Here is a 24,368-nt window from a genome sequence, read left to right as displayed (position 1 = left end):
AGTCCGCCTGCCGATGCAGGGGACACGGGTTCGTGCCCCGGTCCAGGAGAATCCCACATGCCGCGGAGCGGCTGGGCCCGTGAGCCATGGCCGCTGAGCCTACGCGTCCGGAGCCTGTGCTCCGCAACGGGAGAGGCCACAACAGTGAGAGGCCCCAGAAACCCCAAAAAAAAAAAAAAAAAAAAAAAAAAGATTAGCCTTTTAAAATAACCAGGGGGTTTTAGAGGTACGTCTGGAATAAAGCATAGCAGGTGACCACGTGGCACCTATTAACAGACTGACGTGAAACCAGCGTGAGGGACAGAGAGTACGGCAACCCTGTGGGCACCGGCTGAGGACCTGCGGGGGAAGCACTGTGAGTTGGCGGCAGGCCTGGGTCTGAACCATCACCTCCAGATCATCACCAACGGCAGCGTGACCTTGGGCATGTTCCTTCACCCCTCCAAGCCTGCTTCCCCACCTAAATGAGAATGAATTAACGAAAGACACATGGCCATAGCAGGTGCCTCAAAATGACAGGGAGTATTACTGTCATTATTTTGCCGCAAAATTACTTTTCACAACACTTCCCGCTAAGAGCGGTGCTTAATAAGGTTGTGAAGAGTAGATGAAAGTAAAGAGCCCAGAACACTTCAGCTGGCGTCACACTTTGCCATTTATAACAAGCAACTTTTGGGGGGAGAGGGGTGTTGTCTCACAATCTGGGACAAGATCTGTTGTATTTTGCCATTTTTGGTGGTTAAGAGTGGCCTGAACAGGTCTTACAAATGCTGGGACTTCCAAAACGACAGTACTGGTGACCAATGAGGCTGACCTCACAGTAAGAGGGACCCTCCGGAATCCTCTGAAGGGCTCCTCAGACTTCAACTCTTTTCTCTCCTCACCCACAGTCTTTTTCCCAGAAAGCATCCTCTAGGTTACCAGAAATGTTGGCATTTGGGACAGCAACTCTCAGCGGGCCTTTCTAATTGTCATGTTACTTACAAAACATGTAGAACACATAAGTTCACCTGTGGACTGGTGAATGAAATGTGTTAAAACTGAACTGTGGGTTTTAACAAGCTTGGTTACTGCTACGATCTGACCACCTTACTCGGACCCTGAGCAAACGGGGTACAGCCTGAGCTCCGTACAAAGGCTTCTTGCCCCCAGGATCATGAGCAATGAATGCCATTCAGGCCTCTAAGAGGGGTGCCTGGCCTGGACTGACCTCAGTCTGAACACAGGGTGCGATCCCCCTCTGGGTGGTAAGAATTAGGACGCGCTGGCTCTCTCTCCTACAGTCCCCCACTGTACCCATTAAAACTCAACCCTGTGAGGAAATTACATGGAATCACAGACAAAGAATGGCAGGGGGAGGAAGGCGCATCACCGCAGCCACATGCAAGCTTCAGCTCGTTGGAACAGATGCGTGTAACACACACACACACGCACACGGGCGCACCCACGCTGGGGCCTCCGGCCGGTGACGGGCAGGCAGACCCCCGGAGGGGCGCGGGCGGGGCCCCGGCCCCACTCACCATGAACGCCGCGGGGCTCAGAGGCGCGCGGCCGGCGGCTCCATGCCCGAGTGAGCGGACGAACGAGCGAGCAAGCGGGGCTCCGCGGCGGGACCTCGGGCGGCGGCTCCGGCGGCCGGGCGGGGGCGGCAGGCCGCTCAATCGCGCGCAGATGCCGCGCAGCCGATCCGCGGCTCGGTTTCGGCGCGTCAGGCCTGGCTCGCCAGGACCCTGGGCGCCGGGCGGGGCTGGGGGAGGACCCGGGCCCCCGAAGTCCCAAGGGGTTCCTCCTCTGGCCGCCCAGGTAGGGAAGGTCGCGCGGCGCCCTCCAGACACCGGACGTGCCCACGCAGGCGGGGAGTCCAGACGCGGGATGTCCGCCCGCGATACAAACCGGGCCTAAATGCTCGCGCTAAGCGAGTTAGGCTGCGTCCTCAGCACACAAATATCACGCTGGAAAACGTACACTCCAAAAAGGAAGCGGTGACACGCCAAACAACGTACGCCAAAGCTCTGCTTTGTGAGATTTTCTAAAAAAATGACACAAGTACATTACCGGAAGGCACTACATAAAAATAGTAACACTAGTAACCTCTGGGTAGTGGAGTGATTATGAGCCATTTTATTCTCTTCTTTATACGCTACTGCGGGTCAAATGTTTTCCACAGTAAGATCAGTTCAATCAAAGCGTCAGGGTGCACACAGAAACACCTAATGATGGAAATCCGCCTAGTGACTGCTTCTCAGGGGCTGACTGGGAAGGGGCAGAACATATCCCCAGGGGGTGCCAGAAGTATCTTGATAAACATTCAACAAAACTAACTTAAGAGTACACTTCGGATGGCAGCATTCCACTGTTTGGAGCGCATACCTCAATGTTTTAAGTCTTTAAAATCTGCATAAGGTCAAAATTATTTCTGGTCAGCCCATGGGTCCAATGTCCAAGTGCTGAACAAACTGGGCTTGAGACAACACAGACTCTCCTTCCGGAAGAGAACTCACAAGTCCTCAGACCATGGTACCACGCTTTCCACAGCTGATTTTCTGGATGATAGCATTACCAAGTTGCCACCAGAAACTTCTTCACTCAGAAGGAGCCTACAATGTCCATCAAGCTATAATCGAGAAGACAGACAATGACAAGTGATGGCGAGAATGTGGAGAATCTGGAATTTTCATAAGTCACTAGTAGTTGCAGCCATTTTTGAAAACAATCTGACAGTTTCTTACGTAGTTCAATATACACCTACCACACTCCTAGGAACCTACCCAAGAGAAATAAAAAATACATCCACAAAAAGACTTGCCTGCAAATGTTCACAGCAGCATTATTCATAAGAACCCAACACCAAAAAAAAATTCCAAAAACCCATTAAGTGAGGAATGGATAAACAGCACTGACGCAACAATGAAAAGGGCACTGATACATGCTACCACATGGACACCACACGGGTGAGCCTCAGGGACATTGTGCTTAGTGAAAAGATGCCAGACAAAAGGTAATGTGCATGAATCCATTTATATGAAATTTCTTTCTCTAGAGAGAAAGCAAATTGACGTTTGCTTGGAGCTGGAGGCGGAAGCGGAGATCCACTGCAAACAGGCGTGAGGGGACTTTGTCGAGGGGTGAAAATATTCTAAAACCGGATTGCTGTGACAGTTGCATAGCGGCATAAGTTTATTAAAAGTCATGAACATGTACAATGAGTGAATTCTATGGTATAAAAATTATACCACAATAAAGCCATTTTTTAAAAGTAATAGGATAAAACTGGAGAGGCTGATTCTGGCTGGAATGATTAGGGAAAGCCTTGTTATAAAAAATTATTCAAAATTTGGAAATAAGACAAAAGCATGGAGGAGAGGTGCCTTTTCCATTTATACCTGTGCGTTTTTAATATGCCTGCCTGAGGTTTATTTAATTCTCTAGGAGAATGTGCCTGTGCTACTTACTACTCTATTAGAGCCCAGACACTGTGAAGTGACATATTAACTTGTGGATTTATGTCCAATAGAATAGATAACTCTGAAGATGATGTTTTCTTAAATCTAATGTAGCAACCTTATTCTAACTTTTTTGATTTTATGTCTATAAATACCTAGTTCCTCAAATGCCTTTGGAATCAACTTTACCATCTTACTGGTTCATTTAACTGATTTAATGCTTCTCCTCAATGTGTTAAATGAACCTTTAACTAACATGATCATTCAAAAAAAAAAAAAAGGTAAATGTCATGAAAGAATGGTAGAGTAACTGTTTTCTATTAAGAGAATAAAGTGACAAATAACTAAAGGCAACACACAAACCTGATTGGAGGCTGGTTCATAAAGAACAGTTTGGTGTAACTAGAGAAAGCAGAACATGATCTGGTCACGAACATGGTCTGAACATGGTCTGAACATGGTCATGGTAAGATGCTGTTATGGAAATTAACTGATAATTTTCTTAAGCCTGATAACACCTTCATGGTTGTGTAGAGAGCTGAATGAATGCTGATGTATTTATGGATAAGATGTCATGATATCTGCAGCTTACTTTCAAATGATTCCATTTTTTAAAACTAGAAAGAGGCACAATAAGTGAATATGGAAAAATGTCAACAACTGTTCAATCTAAGTGGAGCATATATGGCTGTTCATCATTAAATTATTCCTTGAACCCTTCTCCAGGTTTGAAATTTTTCTTCACAAGGGGAATAAACCAGTAAGAAGGCTGATGACCAATCCTTTAGATCTCATCTTAAATACACATCCCCACAGAAACACTTCCTGCCCTACCATGTAAACTACAGCAAGGCCCTGGTTCCTCTCTCTCCTAGCATCAGGTTCTGTTTTCTCATAGCACTTAATCACAACTTGTAATTACATGACTCTCTGATTAATATTTATTTCCCTCAAGAGACTGTGAAACCTCTGAGGGCGGGGCCTTACTGTAGTCTTCTCCGCGCTGATTGCTAACAAAGTACACGGCACAGAGGAGACGCTCAGCATCACTGTTCCATCCTTCATTGCACCCGTCCAATAAGCACTTATGGTGCTTGGCCTTAAGAATAAAGATGAACAAGGTCCCTGCCCTCAAGTCCCTCACAGACCAGCAAACAGACAATTACCACACTATACGGGTGCTCGGTCCTATGACTGAGAGAAATCTGAGGGCTCCAGGAGCCCCAGGAGGCAGCTGACCCGGCCTGAGGAGTTACTGGTGACTTTCCAGAAATAATTCCTGCAACTGGAAGAGAGCTGGCGTCCTTCTCACAGCGAGGCGTGGGTTCTCAGCCCCTCCACGCCTCTTACCAACACGTAGTGCTATGCATACTGTAGACATCAGCCAACCGGGGCCCACAGGCTCACTAAAAGTAAATATGAGACAGACGCATTAAGCATGTGTTAAATACACATTAAGATGTGCTTCCAAAGCACACAGCTTATCTCCTCTGACAAGCTGTAACCTGCAGGTTACTTTAACAACAGTTTCCATCCCATATTTTGGAACTGGGTACCATTCATAAAGGTTTAACTATTATACCATGTGATGACAGGTTGACTTTTACTAAATTTTGAAACTTAAAGCAAAAATAAGACGTTAACAGAGGCTTTTTCTCTATCTCAATCTGGCATTAGATGTGACTTCTATCTTAATCCACCTGAAAAGAATTCTTCCTCCTGAAGTTTTTCAGTTAACCAGCACTCATCCCCCTGCTTCCTGTATCTCCACCAGCACACTGGATTTACTTGCTTATTTGATTAACCTACAACATTGTTGTCTCTATCCTTTGAGATCAAGGAGGTAAGACTGGGTGATTTGTTTGATGCAGCATCCTAAGAGACAAGCTGACAAACCCAACCTTGCTAGACCACCAGGTTTCACAGGATCAAGAGGTCACTGAAGGGCTTCCCTGGTGGCGCAGTGGTTGAGAATCTGCCTGCCAATGCAGGGGACACGGGTTCGAGCCCTGGTCTGGGAAGATCCCACATGCCGTGGAGCAACTGGGCCCGTAAGCCACAACTACTGAGCCTGCGCATCTGGAGCCTGTGCTCTACAACAAGAGAGGCCGCGACAGTGAGAGGCCCGCGCACCGCGATGAAGAGTGGACCCCGCTCGCCGCAACTAGAGAAAGCCCTCGCACAGAAATGAAGACCCAACACAGCCAAATAAATACATAAATAAAATAAATCTATTAAAAAAAAAAAAGGTCACTGAAGGAACGACTTCAACCTGGGAGACTGGTTAAGTGAACCATGATACAGCTACACAAAGGCCATTACTTAGTAAAAACGAGATCATGGAAGAATATTTAATGATATGGGGAAATGTCTCTGTTGTCATAGAGATAAGAAGAAAGTCTACAAAGTGGAATGTTTTGAAATTTTGACTTTCATCCACTTAACAAACCTGTATTAACCATTCACTAAAGCTAGGTACTTACTATTCTGGGCCCTGGAGATAAAGTGAGAACCAAACAAGGTCTGGTACTAGGTTTCATGGGCTGTGCAGAAAATACCTGAGAGTTCTGTGACACAGTGACAACGGATGGGGCGACAGTGGGTGGTTCTTCAGACAGGGTGGTCAGGGAAAACTTCTTAGAAGATACCACCTAGGAGGGAGCATCTGAGCTAGGACCCGATGAGTCTCATTCAACCCTAACAATCCCATGAGGTATGTACTGTGCTAGGCTGAGTGACGGCCCCCAAACGTGCCCATGTCTTAATCCCTGGGACCTGTGACTGTTACCTTACATGGCACAAGGGACTTTGCAGATGGGATTAACGTTATGGACCTTGAGATGGGGAGATTATCGTCGATTATCTGGGTGAGCCCAAAATAACCACAAGTGTCCTTAAAAGATGGAAGCAGGGACTTCCCTGGTGGAGCAGTGGTTAAGAATCCGCCTGCCAATGCAGGGGACACGGGTTCGAGCCCTGATCCGGGAAGATCCCACATGCCGCGGAGCAACTAAGCCCGTGCACCACAACTACTGAGCCTGTGCTCTAGAGCCCGCGAGCCGCAACTACTGAAGCCCACGCACCTAGAGCCCGTGCTCCGCAACAAGAGAAGCCACCATGACGAGAAGCCTGTGCGCCGCAACGAAGAGCAGCCCCCGCTCGCCGCAACTCAAGGAAGCCCATGAGCAGCAACAATGACCCAGCAGAGCCAAAAATAAATAAACAAATTTATTTAAAAAAAAAAAAGATGGAAGCAGAGGGAGATGTGACTACAGAAGGGGAAGGCAGTGTGTTGATGGGAACAGAAATTCCTTGGCCACAAGCCAAGGAACGCCAGCAGCTTATAGAATCTGGAAAGGAAAGAACAGATTCTCTCCTGGAGCTCCTAAAAAGCCCAGCCCTGCCCAACACTTTGATTTTAATCTGGAAGACTCATTTCATACTTCTGACCCCCAAACTATAGGAGAATAAATCTGAATTGTTTTAAGCCACCAAGTTGGTGGTAATTTATTACAGGAGCAACAGGAAACGAATATAGGTACTATCACCATCATCCCCCCTACCCCCCTCTTCTCCCTAGATGCAGCAACTAAGGCTCTGAGTAACTTCCCCAGTTAAGTAAACAGCTGGTCAGATGCAGGGTGGTATTTAAACCCAGGCAGTCTGGCTCCAGGGCCTCTTCCTATCAACTCCCCTGATGCACTGCCTCTGAACTAGGATCCCAAAATAGTGTTCCCTTTGTGGCCCTAAGGCCTTGTTAACTACCAGACACAGGCATAAGATCAAGGAACAAATGCACCACTTGCCTATTAATTAGGGATATCACGGAGTTTCCAGCACCAAAGAGAAGACTCCACCCAAAGTGCTTCCACACGCTGACAAGATGTTAAGTAATATTCTGAGTCCAACTTAGACAAGCAACTTAAAGGGGAGTTCAGGGGAAACTTAACTCGAAGGAAAGCAAGGTTAACAGCCTTGCTCTTCTCAAATCTGAGGTTTCTCCAAGTCTACGCAGGCGCTTGCCGATGACGCCTCCTCAGGAAGGCCAGCTGTGCTCCGGGCCCTGCACCACGCACCACAGCCCAAGACAAGCCAGCCGGGCCTGGAAAAGACCCAAGAAGCGTCTCCCCTGCTGATCCAACAGTGTTTAGAGATTATCTAATACTTTAAAATCTCAACCTTCCATCGGGAATTAGATCAATGTGAAAAAAAGCAGTTTTCTTTGGCTGTCAGTATTTTCATATCAACACATTAAAATTGCTCGGGGAAGGGCAAAAGCATCTGAAAGCTCCCAAGGGCCACCTCCCCAGGCCTTCCTAGGAAGCTGCCTCGATTCAGCTACTTCCAGGAAACGTGCTTTTCTGGTTCAGCTTATGCAACAGGCCACCCAACTGCAGACACTATCGCCTGAGCCCAGAGTCGGTCAGAAAGTGGATTCAGAACACGGACGGTCGCTTCCGAATAGCCCCGGCCACAGCACCTTCAAGGTCAGTGCTGGGCAGGTCTCCTGAGAACCGATCGTGTACACACCAGAGAGAAGCTGCGCAACTCTCTCACAAACGTATGCATGTGAGTGAAACGTACACAAACGTAATCTGGCTCAGAGAAAGGCCTGGGCGGGTGGGCACTAAACGGCCAGAGACTACAACCAGGAAGGGGCTGTGGAGTCTCAGGTGAAGAGGGCTTTCCCGTTTGATTCTGCCCACCTCCATCCTTTGGGTATTTTACAGGTATTTTTTCATGAACTATTTTTTATAATTTGAAAAAAAAAAAACAATTTTTAAGCCATTTCAGATGGAATCCAAGACTGATTTTGGCAACTGCGAGTTCCCAAACACACTGAACATGCCTGAGCAACAGCAAAGTTTTTGTTTTTATCCACTCAGAGGAGTAAAGATGTAGCCATGATGTAAGACCAGAACGAGAGAAACCACTGACCTTTACCGAGCTCCCACTGGACACCAACCACTGCTCCAGGAACACCCACACTTCATCCTACTGAACCTTCATGAGCACAGGCAAGATGGGCACTATCTTTGCAGAGGAGGAGACCAAAGGTCAGACAGGCAAAGTCAAGTCGGCGGCCTAAAGTCACACAGCTGACTATGAGTGACAGAATCAGGACACAGACAAGGGGCTCTGTGATCCCAAAGTTAGAGTCCTTCCCAGGCCCCCTGCCTTCCCAAGCCTGAGACCCCTCTGACCCCAGCACTGTTAGTGGTCCCAGTAAAGATCTGTCCATTTCCTGTTCTCTGAACTCCTGTCTCTTCCTGGGAGCCACTGCGGTAAGACTGAAAGTGTGCTCTGAATGCTGCCCTCTCAGACTGACGGGGAAGTGTCCACATTAGGAAAAACAAGCAAAACCTTAAGAAGCGCTATGCACTAGAATTTCAGTTTATATTATTAAGGCATCTGAGGTAAGAGAGTTATAACTCCTCAGATCAAGTAACTGTTGCCACGACAACAGTCGGAGACAATCTACCCATAGAATAAAACCAAAGTTCAAATTAAATGACCACGCTGCCATTTCCCTTTCTTCTCTCTCCCTTTTCTCTTCCAGAAAGGCATCATGTAGAAATTTGATATGTAATTAACTTGCTGCCTCTCTAAAATCCAAAATTAATAGCAATTAGACATTTTATGAGGCGATTTCCTGATAGACTCACCCTCACCCGAAAGGTCCTGGTCCTGTACACGCGTGCCACCTACCACCTGGACAAGCCAAACTTTCCAGAACAGGCTGAGCTTTCTACTCTGGATCACCACTCACTGGGTAAAGTTGCCCTCTTTGCCCTACTGCTAGGAAGCTCAGTGTCAAATCTGTAGTGTGCCTCTACGAGCTACATGGGAATTTGTGAGCTGTAGTTTGGGGTATCCATTAGGCTCTTGTTTCGTCTTGTGGTCCTTTGCCCAAATTCCTTAACACTTTGTCGTCTGCCATTCTGCATACTTTTTAAAAACTGTTTTTAGAGTAGACATGCACACAAAATAAAATCCACGAGGTATAAAAGGGTCAACAGTGAAAGTAGGTCTCCCTCCTCCCCCAGTTCATTCGCCTCTCCAAAGCAATGCTATTATTATCAGTTTCCTAAGGGGCCTTCCTGATACAGTATCCGCGCTTACGAGCGTATGCATGTATCTCATGCATACAGAGCACACTGATGGTTATTCAGCTTGCTTTTTTACGGTATGCAGTGTATTGCATTTAGGAATTTAACCAATTCCCTACTACCAGGCATTGAGATGGCTTCTGGTCTTTTCTAATCAATCTTTTTTGTGATCTTCCAATCTTTTGCAATCAATACCCTTATAAAACCATCAGTTTACCTACGCAGTAACTCATCTGTAAGATAAATTCCTAGAAGTGGAAATGCTGGGTCAAAAGTACCCTAACTGCTTGATTGATTCATTCATTCATGTTAGTTTTATTCTTTAAATTAACATGTAGTTAGCTTTTTGGTGTGTAAGTTCTGTGACTATTAAAACACGCTGTCTTATAGACATCACAGTCAAGATACAGGACAGTTCCATCCTCCCCAAAACCTTGTCCGTGCTCTCTCCCTTAGTACCCACTCCTGGCACTGCAGCTTTATCTCTTCAAGCATATCATACAAATGAAATCATACAGCACATACGTAACCTTTTGAGACTGGATTCCTACAGTCAGAGAATACCCGTGAGACCTGCCCAAGATTGTTAAAACAGTGGATTACACTGATTGATTTTCAAATAATAAACCAGCTTTGCACTCCTGGATAAATGCCACATTTAAATGTATTGCTGAATTCAATTTGCTGATAACGTGTTGAGGACTCCGTGTGTCTTCATAAGGGATACTGGCCTCCGATGTGCTTCTTTTGTACTGTCCTTGTCTGGTTTTGCTATCAGGGTAATACTGGCTTCATATTATGAGTCAGTCCTTCCTCTTCGAAAATCGGTGTTATTTTTCTTCAAATATGCAGGAGAACTCATCAATGAAACCCCCTCTGGGCTTGGAGATTTCTTTTGCGGGAGGCTTTTAACTAAAATTTCCATTTCATTAATAATTACAGGACAACTTGGGTTATATATTGCATCCTGGGTGAGTTTTGGTGATTTGTGATTTTCAAGGAAATGGACCATTTCATCTAAGTTATCAAACTTACGTACATAAGAGTTATTCATAACATTCTCTTACTATCCTTTTAATTTCTTCAGGGTCTATAGTAGTATCTCCTTTTTTCATTCTTCTTACTGATAATTTGGATTTCCTCTCTTTTTGTCAGTTTTGTTAGCATTTGATTTTGTTGATAATTTCCAAGAACCAGCTTTTGGTTTCACTGACTATTAATTTTTCTGCTTTCAATTTCAGTGATTTCTGTTCTTATGTGTATTATTTTCTTCCTTGTGCTTGCTTTGGGTTTATTTGCTCCTTTTACAGTTCCTTAAGGTAGAAAATTAGATTGGAGAACTTTTTTCTTTTCTAATCTGACTGGTTTAATGCTATAAATTTCCTTCTAAGCACTGCACCCCACAAATTTTGATAGACTGTGTTTCTGTTCAGTTCAAAATATTTTCTCACTTTCCTTGTGACATCGTTATTGTTCCAAAACATATTCAGAAGCATGTTGCTTGTTTAATTTCCAAGTTTGGGGAGATGTTCTTGTTATCCTTCTATCACTGTTTTAGTGTAATTTCATTGTGGTTAGAGAACGTATTTTGTGTAATTTTAATCCTTTCCGATTCAGTTTCTTTTATAATGCAGGTTACGGTCTATCTTGGTGGCCATCCACGTGTGCTTGAAAAGAATGTGTGTTGTGCTCTTGTTGGAGGGTGGAGCGTTCTCTAAATGTCCGTAGCCTGGCTCGCTGACGGTAGGTTCTTCTATGTCCTGTCTAATTCTGTCAATAGTTCTATCAATTACAAAGGGGGTGCTGACACTTCAGTTGTAACTATGGATTTGTCTACCTGTTTCAGATCTGTTGGGTTTTGTACCATGTATTTTTGCAGGTCTTTTATTAGGTACACACTCATTTAATAGCATTATGTCTTCACTGGTAATTACCTTACCTTATCCCTGGTAATTTTCTTTGCTCTGAAGTCTACTTTTTCTGATACTAATCTTCATTTTGGCTAATGTTTTCATGGTGGTGTTATCTTTTTCCATCCTTTAATTTCAACCGCCTACTTTATATTTGAAGGGAATTTCTTTTCTTTTTCTTTTTTTTTTTTTTTGCGGTACACAGGCCTCTCACTGTTGTGGCCTCTCCCGTTGTGGAGCACAGGCTCCGGATGTGCAGGCTCAGCGGCCATGGCTCAGGGCCCAGGCGCGCCGCGGCATGTGGGATCTTCCCGGACCGGGGCACGAACCCGCGTCCCCTGCATCGGCAGGCGGACTCTCAACCACTGTGCCACCAGGGAAGCCCGAAGTGAATTTCTTTTAGACAGCAATCTGTCAGGACTGAGCATTCAGACACACAACTGGTATGCTCACACAATTTACATTAAGGTAAATTATTAGTATCTTTCAATTTGGGCCTACCATCTTATTTGTTTTCTATTTTTCCTTCTTCTATTTCCTCTTTCCTATCTTGATTTCAGTTCTTGGAACTTTTGAGAATTCTATTTTAACGTACTGTGTTTTTCACTCTCTCTATGTGTAGTTTAGTGGTTGATCTGAGATTTACAATGTATATTTTTCACAATCTAATTAGTATCAATATTTTAGCACTTCAAGTGGAATGTAGAAACTTTTCCATCATATCCCCTCCACCTTCGTGTTTTATTTCTAATACGTATTACATCCACATGTGCTGAAAACCCCATACAACATTATACTTTTTGCTGAAACCAAACATATTTAAAAGAACTCATTAAGAGAACAATGGTCTACTGTATTCACGTGGACATTTACCATTTCTGTTCCTCTTCCTTCCTAATGTTTCAAGTTTCCTTCTCGTATAATGTCCCTACTGTCTGGAAAACTTCCTTTAGTAATTTTTTTTAGATCTGCTGGCAACAAATTCTCTCAGTTTTCCTTTATCTCAAAAGATCTTTATTTCATTCCTGAAGGGCATTTTTGCTGGATACAGAATTTGGGGTTGATAGTTCTTTTCTTTCAGCACTTTAAAAATACTGAAATCACTTCCTGCTGGCCTCCATGGTTTCTGATGGGAAAATCACAGTCAGCTTCCTTTTTCTTAATTTGTTAATATCTTATACATCTTTTACACGTGAATATAACCGAGAAGTATTACTAATTTATCTAAAGGAACCCCTTCCCCACTTCCCAATAACGGACCACAAAGCCACAACCACCTCCTGCCAAGGCTACACCAGGAGCACCTCTTTAAGAAGATTTCATCCACACGAACTCACTGGAGCAGAGGCTCAAAATTTCCCAGCAAGTCACTACTTCTCAAACCTTACGGCACATCAGATTCACCCACAGAGCCTGAACAAAAACAAAACACCTGTCAGACTGGAAGCGAGGTATGAGAAAGAGAAGTCAAGAGCAATTCTGAAGTTTCAGGCCTGAAAAAGAAGGCTGAGGCTGCCATTCACTAACATGGGGAAAGCTGCAAAGGGAGCAGGTCTGACAGAGTGGAAAAAGAAAATCAGAGTCGGGACTTCCCTGGGGGCGCAGTGGTTAAGAATCCGCCTGCCAATGCAGGGGACACAGGTTCGAGCCCTGGTCAGGGAAGATCCCACATGCCGCGGGGCAGCTAAGCCCGTGCACCACAACTACCGAGTCTGCGCTCTACAGCCCGCGAGCCACAACTACTGAGCCCGCGTGCTGCAACTGCTGAAGCCCTCGTGCCTAGAGCCCGTGCCCTGCAACAGGAGAAGCCACCGCAATGAGAAGCCCGCGCACCACAACGAAGAGTAGCCCCCGCTCACCGCAACCAGAGAAAGCCCGTGCGCAGCACCGAAGACCCAACGCAGCCAAAAATAAATAAATAAATTTTTAAAGGAAAAGAAAGAAAGAAAATCAGTGTTTAGCTCGGTGCTTGTTAGCCACGAAATGTCTATCAGACGTCCAGGTGGAGCTGTCCAGTAGGCAGCTGGCTGCCTACGTCTGGAGTTCAGGGGTGAAGGCCTGGCTGGTGGTCGGCGTAGGCATGACATTTACAGCCTGAGTCCAGCGGAGATCTCCCAGAGGCGCCCACAGATGAAGAAGCGCTCGAGAGGCACCCTAATGTTCAGAGGGCTGGAAAGCTGAGGGCACCCAGCAAAGGAAACTTAAAAAGGAGGAAGAGTGTGGTGACCTGGAAGCCACAGTTAGAAAGCCTCCCAAGCAGCAGAGAAGTGGACACGGGCTGAGGGAAATAACCACTGGACCTAGCACCTGGGGGTCACCTGAAAACCAGTCTCAGAGAAACGTGCTCAGTGGTACAGGAGCGTCTCAGGACGGCTGCACTCTACTTTTCCTTCGCAACATTTATCACAGCTACAATTATCTGTAGAGTTATTTGTTCAAATCTTTCTTTCCCCGACCCCTGGTAAGTTCCAGTGAAGGCAGGGCCCGAATAAGTCTTTGCCCTTCATTATAATAACCAGGATTGATCCACACAGTGTCTCAAATTTGTGGAACACGTGAAAGGACCATGGAATCCAAGAAAGAAGGTTCCTCTTCATTCACAAAACAAAGGACTGTACTTCTGAGACAGCATCGCCACCCGCGCCAATCTGGCCAGAGCCCTGGTCCATACACACGCAACGACAGGAGACCGGAAGGCAGCTATCTTCAAATACCTTCTCCCCGGCTTTATTCTCAAGAGCTTCGCCAGTCCACCAGCAATGGCCGAAAGTGTACACGGCATACCTGGGCCCTTTATTTAACCCGCTGTGGGCAAAGACGGCTATTTTCCTCCTAATAGCCAGCATTTCCTTCTCACACGGCAGTGGTTCTTAAATTTTGGTGTGCGTTAGAACAAATGCCTGGAGCATTGTTAAGACACAACTTGTTGTGCCCCAGCCCCAGAGTTTGTTTCAGTGTGTCTGGGGCGAGAGGCCTGAGAACTTGTGTTTCTAACAAATGCCCAGGTGGTGATGATGTGAGCTTGGGGACCACAATTTGAGAACCACTGGTTTAGTGTGATTCTCATAGTTATGCTTGGTCATTTTTGCTTCCCCTAGGAAAAATCATAATGCAAGCTGACAGAAAATTACTTGCATTTCAAAATTTTTATGAAATTTGAAAAGTTAACTGAAAGTATCAATAACATTGCATCATTTCCTTAAAAATGGCAACCAAAAAAGAAGGCCCAAACCAAGAGAATGTGGCCCAGTTACAGTGAAGTCAGCTGTGCCCCAGAGCATCCTGGGCAAACCACATACAGCACCCAGTCCACTTAATGGACCAATTTATTAACAGAAAGTCATGACCGCCACACCCGAGTACTAACTCTGGGCCACACACTGTGCTAAACATTGGGCAAAAATACTTCACATACATTATCTGTTAATTTATAAATTAACAGGCCCATTCTGCAGATGAGGAACCAGAGAAGTCACTGGCCCAAGGTCATGCGGACAAGAAGAGGGGACGCCGGAAATCAAACCCGAGCCTTCAAGTCCAAAGATCTTGGCTGGTGTTCGTACCTGAACCCTCGGCTCACCACGGGCTCCTTGAGACATGTCCACCCATCCGCTTTTGTGTCTCCAGTGCCCAGTACAAGACCTGGCCCCAAAATGGCGCAAGGTTTGCTGAACAAGCAAACTAAGGGATCTATGGAGGGCACAGGCTCACCCCCTCACACTGTGGTCCATTTCTCAGTCACAGGAAACGAACAATGATACCAGCAGACACTTTCTAGCACTTGGGACATTCATAACTGCTGGCAGCACATGATGTGTAGTCACTCATTTAATCCTCACCACCTCGGAGGTAGGTACTGTTATTCTCCTAACGTTAAAGAGCAGGAAAATGAGGCTCAGAAGGGTTAAGGAACCTGCCCAAAGTCACACAGCCGAAGTGTAGCAGAGCTGGGATCCAAACGCAATACGTCTGACTCCAGAGTCCATGCTTTTAAATCACTACGTGATGCTACCTCTCTCAAGTATAAAAAACTTCCAAAGAGAAAGGGAAAAGGAATTAGAGTTTGCTAAATATCTCAATTATGCTTTAGTTCTAGCTAGAGTTATTGTCACCATTTGGGATCACAAGTCTGGACACTCGGACCCCAGTGATGGGCTCTCTAAAGTGGGGAGGGGAGGCCGTGTGAGCCGACACCTGTGACAGCAGCCAGCTCGAGCCTGGTGCCCAGGAGTTCCTCCCAGGGGCAGGTCCCCGGCTCTGGATCCCTCTCAGGCCTTGCCAGCTCGGGGGAGGAGGGGACAGGGTGACAAATGAGAGGGCCAGAGACACAAAGCATGAGCAAACAGGACAGAGGCAGGATTGTATGACGCATGCAGGTACGATTACATCCTTTATTATTGATGGTTAGAGCCAGATGGCCCTCTTCTTTGCAGTACTGTGTTACTACATAATTAGCTGACCTAGTCACTTCAGTTCACAAAAATCCTTTAAGTCCAAGAACATAATCCATGTTCACCTTAAAAAAAACGGTACGACACAGATAACAAAGAAATTCAAACATGATGCAAGTGACATTAAGAGCCATGGGAAATTCTATTTAGCATAATGGTTACTTTTTTGAGAACCGTAGATTTCTTTAAGAATTCTATAACAGCTTAGCTACTGAGTTTCCTAAGAAATGCATAGCTTAGCTCTGCATACAAACACATCATATTTTAATTGTATGCTATTTTAACAAGCCTACACAATTAGTGATTCAAATTCAAACTCTAACAGTCTATAAAAATGAATTCCAACACTGATTTACTTTGTGAGTTTCCTAGGTCCAGACAACTGCTATAAGGAACACTACACAACATTCAAAACACCTTTAATTTGACGAGGCATAAAAAATGAAATATGTGCAAAGCCAGCTTGCTGTCCAAGCCAGAGCCCCAGCACGTGCTCACACACTGCAGCCCTGGACCTCACATGTTTATACTCAGAGGGCCGCAATACTCTGCAGCCCCACTGCCACCACTGCACTGAGCCAGACCCCACTGTTTCCCACCTGGACTAGTCCAAGAGCCACAATCTCACCAGGGGGACCTCCTCACTCCCTACATGAGTAAAACCCTTCAGGGGCTCCCCAGAGCCTCCAGGTTAGAGACAGGTTCTGCATGCATCACATCCCACCCCACAGGCCCCATGGACAGCCCCTCTCACTGCTCCCTGGGTTCACGCTGCACGAGCCGCCCAGCACCTGCCCCTCCCTTCCTGCAGGGGCACAGCAGCTGCGAGGGTCCTGGAGCCCAAATGCCTGGCGCTGAGCTCCAGCTCCGCCGCTTACTAGCCGCACAAGTCACTCAGCCTGGTCTCAGGGCTTCTTTGGTAAAATGAAGACAGTAACAGTGCCTTCTTCATAAGGTTGTTGCGCGTTTTAAATGAACTAGAAACCCACGTGCTGGCTCATTTATTGCCAGGACGTAGTAATCACTCAGTACACGATCCCCATTACTAGTAATTCTCTGTCACACCGTTAAACTCAGACTTCCGTGCCGCGTCGCCCATCAGGCCCGGCCTCCCTGCCCACGCACCTGTGCTGCTCCCCACACTGGAATCACTCCCTCACCAGAGGGGTGCTCTGGAGCCTGGGTGCAGTGCCATCTCTTAACTCCAGTGCTGGCACTTAGAAGTGTTTGTTGAACAACTGTCCGTGAATACAAAACTGAGGTTGGGGGGTAAGGCTGCTGCGGGGCAGTGTCACAGCACCGGGCAAGCATCGCACTGTTAGGATGGCTGGGACTCAGGGCCAAGCAGAAGATGCAAGTGGTAACAATCAGGGCTGCCGAGGCCGCTGACAACCCCGGCCTGGCTGAGTCTGTGCTTGAGCCCCGCTCCCTGTAAAGATGAGCGCATGCCTCCAGCAGCTAGCATCACTCCCTCCATGGGGAGTGAAGTAGCCCAGTGGTGGTGAGATTCCACACGCCTGGCCTGGCCCTGAACCCCATCTTCTCCCCCCAAGACATGTGGGCAGCGTCGGCCCGCGAGGGGAAGAGGTCATACTGCAGCCTGGGTAACAGTGGCCCTAGGTTTCCTGGTCCAAGGAAGCACTGGAAGGATTAAGTCCTTCCCAAGAAACCCCTGGGATCAGAGAGGGAGAATTCTTTAACATCAAACACAATTAATAAAAATTAGATAGTAAACACATTTGCAACTCTTATTGAAAAAAAACTGATTAAATTTCATCAAGTTATAAATATCTAAAGCCCAGCTCTGTCAACTGCACTTTCCTATGTGTGCATACAAGCTATAAGAAGTGAAAAAGGTTAAAGTCATCCACATTCTGAAGACAGACTTAGATTTTAGGTACTTAGCATGCAAGTGAAAGCAAAGCTTTCCAGTCTCAAAGCCTCCGTAATGGTCCTTCCTGCACGGTTCACAAATGCATGCTGTGCCGCACATTGCTGTGTTTTTGTATCGTGTATACCTTTTGTATTTTCTTTGACTCTTTCTGAGCATTCTCTCGGAGTGGTACTTTTCCAAATAACTTCCATCCCAAGTCATTTTGTTTGTCAAGTCTTGCATTTTGTTTTCTAGCAAGCAAATTCCTATAGGAAGAAAATAAAAGGGTTAGGGAATTGTTGGGTATTTACAGAAACACTAGGACAGCCAGATCACTCTCTAATGAAAACAAGTAGACTTTCCTTTGAGAGAACAATGTGGTGAACCACAAACTTTAATTCTGCAGACTTGATTTTCATGTCGACAAAGAATTATGAAGCAGGTGAAAAGACCTTGACCCACAGCAAGCTTTTTGTTATTCACCAATAGCATGTACAAGTTCTATCATTTAGAGTAAGGAAATGTATTATAGCGTAACAAAGCATATCCAAAAAAGTGAGCTTTGAAGTCAGACCAAACTGAATTGAAACCCTGGCTCAATCACTCACTAGCTGTGTGACTCTGACCGGTATATTAACCTCTCTGAGGCTCAGTTTCCTTATGTCTAACAAGGGTCACTATATGAATTAAAATTACAGGTACATGATCAGTGCTCAAAGGATAACAGCTGTTGTAGTACTTAAACCTCTAACTTAGTTTAAATTATCTATAAGGTAAATTTATACTATCTATTTATAAAGAGTCTCCATGTATCATAAAAAGAAAGCCACTCATGAGATAATCACAAGGTCTTCTCTCCCAACAACATGTAAACAAACCCAGATAACATAAATAAATCCCAAATGGTACTACAAAATAAACTATGTTTTGGAATGCATTGTATTGGTGCATTCATTAAAAACAAATGGTTTCTAGGGCTCACTGGAAAGTATAAGATGAGCATGAAGCATCTTGCGTGCTAGAAAGAAGGTGCTCAAAGAAATATGGGGACAAGTTTCATGAAAACAGTACCCAGCTTGAAAAGGGCTCTCACTAGCTAAATCCGGAACAATTTAATCATCAAAATAAATAATGGGATTACAACCCATCAAATGAAAAAGAAATCCATGAGCCCAAGTGGATATGGATACAAATACACAAACAGAGGAGGAAGGAAAACTCTTAGAATGTCCCCCTAATAAGTAGAGAAAGATTGATAGGGTTAGGAATTAATCAATGGATGCTGAAACTAGTAGGTGAAAGTTGGATGAAGAAAAGGAATTTTACATAGTTTGAAAGTATCTCCCACAAATTACTTGTAATGACAAAGGCAAAAATAGTTAACTTTACAGTTGAGAAACCTCATTAGCCAAGTGATCAAAGCTGGCATCCCCAATGTCAGGATGGACAGCACACGTCACCCACCTGCTCTGATGCTGAGAACAACACACCATGTCAATGGCAGTTACCAAAAATGCATCACCTGAATATAACCATGAGGAAATGCAGACACACCCAAACTGAGGGACAGCCTATGAAATAATGAATCTGACTCTAAAAATGCCAGTGTCACATGTGGACAAAAAAATAGTGCCTGTCATTTCGGTAAACAAAGAATGTTGCAGCCATCCAGCCATCAGCCACTGTAGCCATCTCAACGGTGCACCCTGAGGGGATTCTGGATGGAGAAAAACTGGGATACTGGCCCTAGATAGTGAAGATGCATACCAAAGGAATAATTTCAATCCGCCCAGACTCTTACATCTTCCCATACAATCGTTAACTTGAGAGGTCTGTTTTTTTGTGATTAGCAGTAATCTTTTGATGTTCAACTGCATGGTTTTTTGTTTTTGCTTTTTTCAGCAAAAACTCCTATATATCCTGGCTCCTTGCTTATCTCTTTGGAACAGTCCCTCAGAGCTATCTGCGAGGCTGCCTTCCTGGGCTATAGACCTCAGAAAGGCCACCAAATAAAACATAATTCTCAACTTTTAGGTTGTGCTTTTTTTTTCAGTCTACAAAGAAAGGCTGAAGAATTGTTCCAGATTAAAAGGAGGCTAAAGAGACCTGACAATTAAATGCAGTAGGTGGATCCGGTACCACATCCTGGACCACGGGCCAAGACAGGTATAAAGAAGACTACTGGGACAATGGACGCAATTTGAACATAGCGTATAGAGGAGAACAGCATTGGGTTAATATTAAATTTCCTGATCTTGATAACTGTACTACAGTTACGGAAGAGGATGCCCTTGTTCTTAGGAAACATACTGACATACTTAGGGGTAAAGGGGCATGATACCTCCAAATGATTCTTCTAATGCTTCCTCAAAATTCTTATACATTTGGGCTTCCCTGGTGGCGCAGTGGTTGAGAGCCCGCCTGCCGATGCAGGGGACACGGATTCATGCCCCGGTCCGGGAGGATCCCACATGCCGCGGAGCGGCTGGGCCCGTGAGCCATGGCCGTTGAGCCTGTGCGTCCAGAGCCTGTGCTCCACAACGGGAGAGGCCACAGCAGTGAGAGGACCGCATACGGCAAAAAAAAAAAAAAAATTCTTATACACTTACATAAAATAGATACCACACTCACAGAATGAATAAAACAATGGAGTAAAATGTAAATGGCTAGTGAATTTGGGTAAAGGACATAAGGGAGTTCCTTGTATTTTTCTTGCCAAGTCTCAGTAAATTTGAAATTATATAAAAAAAAGTTATTATACAAAAACTTTCAAACAAGGTTTCTTTGTATTCTTCCTTGTTTTTCTGTTGTGGTTACAATAGAACCTATTTCAGAAATGGTTTCATACCCCAAGGCAATTTCTATTTACATTAGTAAGAAATGAAGTCTGAGGTGTCTCCAGGCCCAACCTGTTTAACATCTAAGATTCAGCCAGCCGTGAAAGATTTAACGCAATTAAAACCAAGCTAAAACCTCAGCCACCCAGAAAGGTTCTAAGAATTTGGGCATCCAGAGCCTGCATCCACTAACGGCTAACATTTTGTTAAAGAGGAGTTGCCTCTGAGGAAGGGAACTGGGTGCAAGGGACAAAAGGTGAGGAAACCAAACGCACCCAGAAAGGGGAGGGGCCAGGAGTGAGAGGTAGGCCTCCCAAAGGACCCTGACCTTACTCTGGAGGGACGTGAGTTGCTGAGGGTCTAGAGGGGTAACAGTAGAGAACCGCTCAGAAGGGACTGGGTACGGGGAAACTCAAAAGAAGCCTGGGCTTTGTGATCTGGGAGGCTGGGTGTAAACGGTGGTGCTATTCGCTGAGACCGACCAGCAGGAGGTGAACCGAGGGGAACAGAAACCTTGGTTTCTCTGCCCACTGCTAAGGCTACATGAGTTCACACCAATGTAGTGCAGATAAAGTTTATCAAAAATCAAAGTTGTGGGACTCCCCTGGCGGTCCAGTGGTTAAGACTCCGCGCTTCCAGTGCGGGGGGCGCAGGTTCGATCCCTGGTCGGGGAACTAAGTCCCACATGCCGCATGGCGAGGCCAAAAAATCAGAGTTGCAGAATTATTTTTAGCATAAGAGCTTAAGCTATACATAATAGGCCATGACTTTTGAAAGGTCTGTGAAAGGTATCCTTGGATGTATTACTTTTTGTGAAGTTGCAGTCACCACACGTACCAGGAGCTCTGAGCACAAAGGAATCCCTCCCCAGCTTCAGCTGCTGTGCCATCTGCAACCCTGGTGCAGGCACGGGGAGTGGGGAAGCCCACCAGAAAACGGTTCCGGCCCCCGGCTCCCCTTCCAGGTCGAGGGTCATGGGGAGCCTGGCATGGAGCTGGCTGCTGGGCCCAGGAGCCAGGTGGCTCCAAGGACCCGCCTCTGCCCATCACAAGACCCAACCCCACTCCGGGGGCCAGGTGCAGTGCGAGAACACGGGCGGCGGGGCGAGCCGTCCGTCCCTTTGGCACCTGTGCTGCCTTCCTGACTGGGTCTCAGAGGAGCCCTCAGGGACGCCCGCAAGTGCGGAAGGCTCCTCCCCAGTCCAGGAGGGCCCAGAGGGAAGATGCGTCTGTGGAGCCCTCGGAAGGCCCCTGCGTGAGCTGTGTAACCACAGCGTCGGCCCAAGCCGGGCCCTCAGATGCCTAAGAGTGCTCTCGTGCTCCTGGGGAAGGCAGTGGTCACAGCCGCTGTCCCTGACACTTCACCAGGTGGCAGAACACGGGGGCTGTGTGACTGAAGCAAGTCCTCTTACTGAACATGGGTTACTCTGCAAAGCCTTCCCTGTCTGCCTGCCACCAGCCCAGTCCCCAGGCCTGGGCTCCCACACCAGCTGTTTCTAGAGCCCTCACCAAGTTATTCTGTGTTTGTTGGAGGTACTCTGTCTGCTCCCCTCTCCACACACCTTTCCCCTGGGGTGGGGTGGCCCAGGCAGCAGGGCAGAGTCATCTCTGCATCCCCAGCGCTCTATCCAGCATGTGTCTGCTGGCAAATGGAGCAGCCAGCATAGGTGTCTGCAGGGGACGCGAGGAGGCAGGGTGGGAGCCACCCCAAGGCCAGCGGGGGCCACCTCCAAAGGTGGGGCACACGCATGGGCACCCTCAAGGCAGGGCTCAAGGCAAGAGAGACGTATCTGGACAAATCAAAGCCCAGGACTGAGAATTACACAGAGGTTGCCTCTGAGCAGGGGCAGGAGTCCCCCTGGAAAGGTGGGGCAGTGGAAGGCGGGGGGCTGGGAGAGGCCGGGGCAGGAGGTGGCAGAGGACAGCACGGCAAGCTGGCTCCTGGGGGGAAGGCAGCCAGCGGGGGGTGATGGCTCCGGGGGAGCACCTGAGCACCGTGCCAAGGAGGCGATGAGAACCGGGCACCCCAGTAAAGGGCCCTTCGGTGCGAGGGCTAAACTCCTTCGCCGTAAGGAAAGCAAGCACTTCCTCTATTGGCCGCGCTAGGGGCCTCGGCTGATGGCCTCAATTCGGTCTCTGACTGAAGGGCAAAAACAACGTGGAAGGGGAGGAGACTCTTACCTGCACCTGAAGGGAATCAGACCACCAAGGGCTAATAAAGAACCCGTGCCGTTCCTGGATACGTCCCCCGTCTCCAATCCACAGGGCACAATGACAATCTTACCAAGACTGTCCACGTGGAGGTTCCCTGAGAGCCACCCAGGACCCCAGATGATGAATCCTGCCCCACCTACCCGCACACACGCGGACACAAGAACACCAGCCTGGCACCCCTCACCCCACCTACCTACACACACACACACACACGAGCGCGCGCGTGTGCGGGAGAGGGCATGGCTTAACTCCTCACTAGCCCCCTTCTTCCAAGCGGCCACTCAAATCCACTCAAATCTACCCTCCCACAGCTGGCAGCGGAAGCACCCGAAGACTCTTCCGAAGACAGAGGACAAGCACGTCTCCCAAGAGGCTGACCGTGGCGTCTAAGCCTCCAGCAGCCCTGCCCCAGAAGCACCCCCTACAGGCAGGGGGCCAGAGTGGAGATGCCTCTCAACAACCCACCAGGCCTCATTCATTCAACGAATACACTCTGAGGGCCTCAACTATACTGAACAACAGAAAAGGCAGCCCTATGTGCTTAGAAACCTTCGGCCTCTCCTCAGGCTAACGGCAAACCGCTCGGCCCGATGGCTATGGTCTGGCCGCCCCCTCGGACCCGGGCCTTTAAGGGCCTGTGGTCCCTGTCCCTTGGGCACGGCTCCGTGACCCAGCAAGCCCTGGGCACCTGCAGAACTCCAACACCATCTCTTCACACAGCGGCCGGGGCCGTCTCTTGAAAGCACGGATGGACCACGCAGCCCCGGCCCCAAATCCCTTCAGTGGCTTCCAGCTGCTCGTGGCACCGTCACACATGCTGTTCCCTCTGCCCTCAAAGTGCTCCTGAAAGAGGAGCCAGGAGTGCCTGCCTCACGGGCGGTCGTGAGGATTAAACGAGGCACTGGACCCCGCAGGCCGTGCACAGGGACTTGCACACACACTTGGCCACCGAAACTCCGCCTGGGGACGGAGTGCCGGCGCGCAGGGAGTGACTGTCCCCAGGCTCAACGCCCTTCAGCCGAGCCAGCCCTCTGCACCCGAAGGCAAGGCTTCAAGAACTGCGGGCTGAAGGAAGGTGACCTAGGAGGCTCCGGCTCCACCTCAGGAAACACACTTAGGGGGCTGTCAACGGTTAAGCCACACCCAACTGCAAGGGAAGAGCCTCATCCTGAAAGCCTGAGGGAGGCAAGAAAAAGGAGCCAGGGTCTCCCCCGGCATCTACCCCAGGGCTTTTTGCACATTTATTCCTGTCTCAATACGCACCAACTCAGAGGACAAGATATGGGACACCGGTGACAAAGCAGCGTTCGACATAACAGCGCGTCAGGTCCTGCCAGCTCCCCCGTGAGGCTGGACGCGCACAGGCACCGTGGATGCCATGCCGCAAGAAACCAGCGCCATCCGATTGAGGAGTCAGCTTGCCTGCTGACGTTTAGCTGGGACGAGATGGACCTGTAGGATCCCAGCCCTCAACAGGAAGAGTCAGGTGTGAGCCTGCTCAGATCCTGACCACACCTTCCCTTTTCTCAAC

The 24,368-nt window shown here is 47.4% G+C and overlaps 1 protein-coding gene across 11 annotated transcripts in view; it reads right to left on the bottom strand.

Moving 5' to 3' along the window:
• TBC1D14 (TBC1 domain family member 14) overlaps positions 1 to 24,368 on the bottom strand; it is a 102,958-nt gene that overhangs the window by 39,266 nt on the left and 39,324 nt on the right. For 9 of the 11 annotated variants that reach the window (XR_003003313.1, XM_024745199.1, XM_024745194.1 and 6 more), the window contains one exon: positions 17,933 to 18,053. The exons of 1 other annotated variant lie outside the window; for it this stretch is intronic. Coding sequence is in view for 9 of the 10 variants with exons in the window: in XM_024745199.1 (XP_024600967.1) it covers positions 17,933 to 18,053 (121 nt within the window). In the remaining variant the exon portion in view is untranslated. Of the gene's footprint in view, positions 1 to 1,520; positions 1,746 to 17,932; positions 18,054 to 24,368 lie in introns of those variants that run through there. One more of the 11 variants, XM_024745202.1, reaches the window with a different exon arrangement.

This window comes from Neophocaena asiaeorientalis, unplaced genomic scaffold (assembly GCF_003031525.2).
Source record: "Neophocaena asiaeorientalis asiaeorientalis breed wild unplaced genomic scaffold, Neophocaena_asiaeorientalis_V1.1 scaffold65, whole genome shotgun sequence".
NCBI classification, from domain to species: Eukaryota; Metazoa; Chordata; class Mammalia; order Artiodactyla; family Phocoenidae; genus Neophocaena; species Neophocaena asiaeorientalis.
The sequence above is the reverse complement of the archived record's forward strand: the minus strand, read 5'-3'. Positions and strand labels throughout refer to the sequence as shown.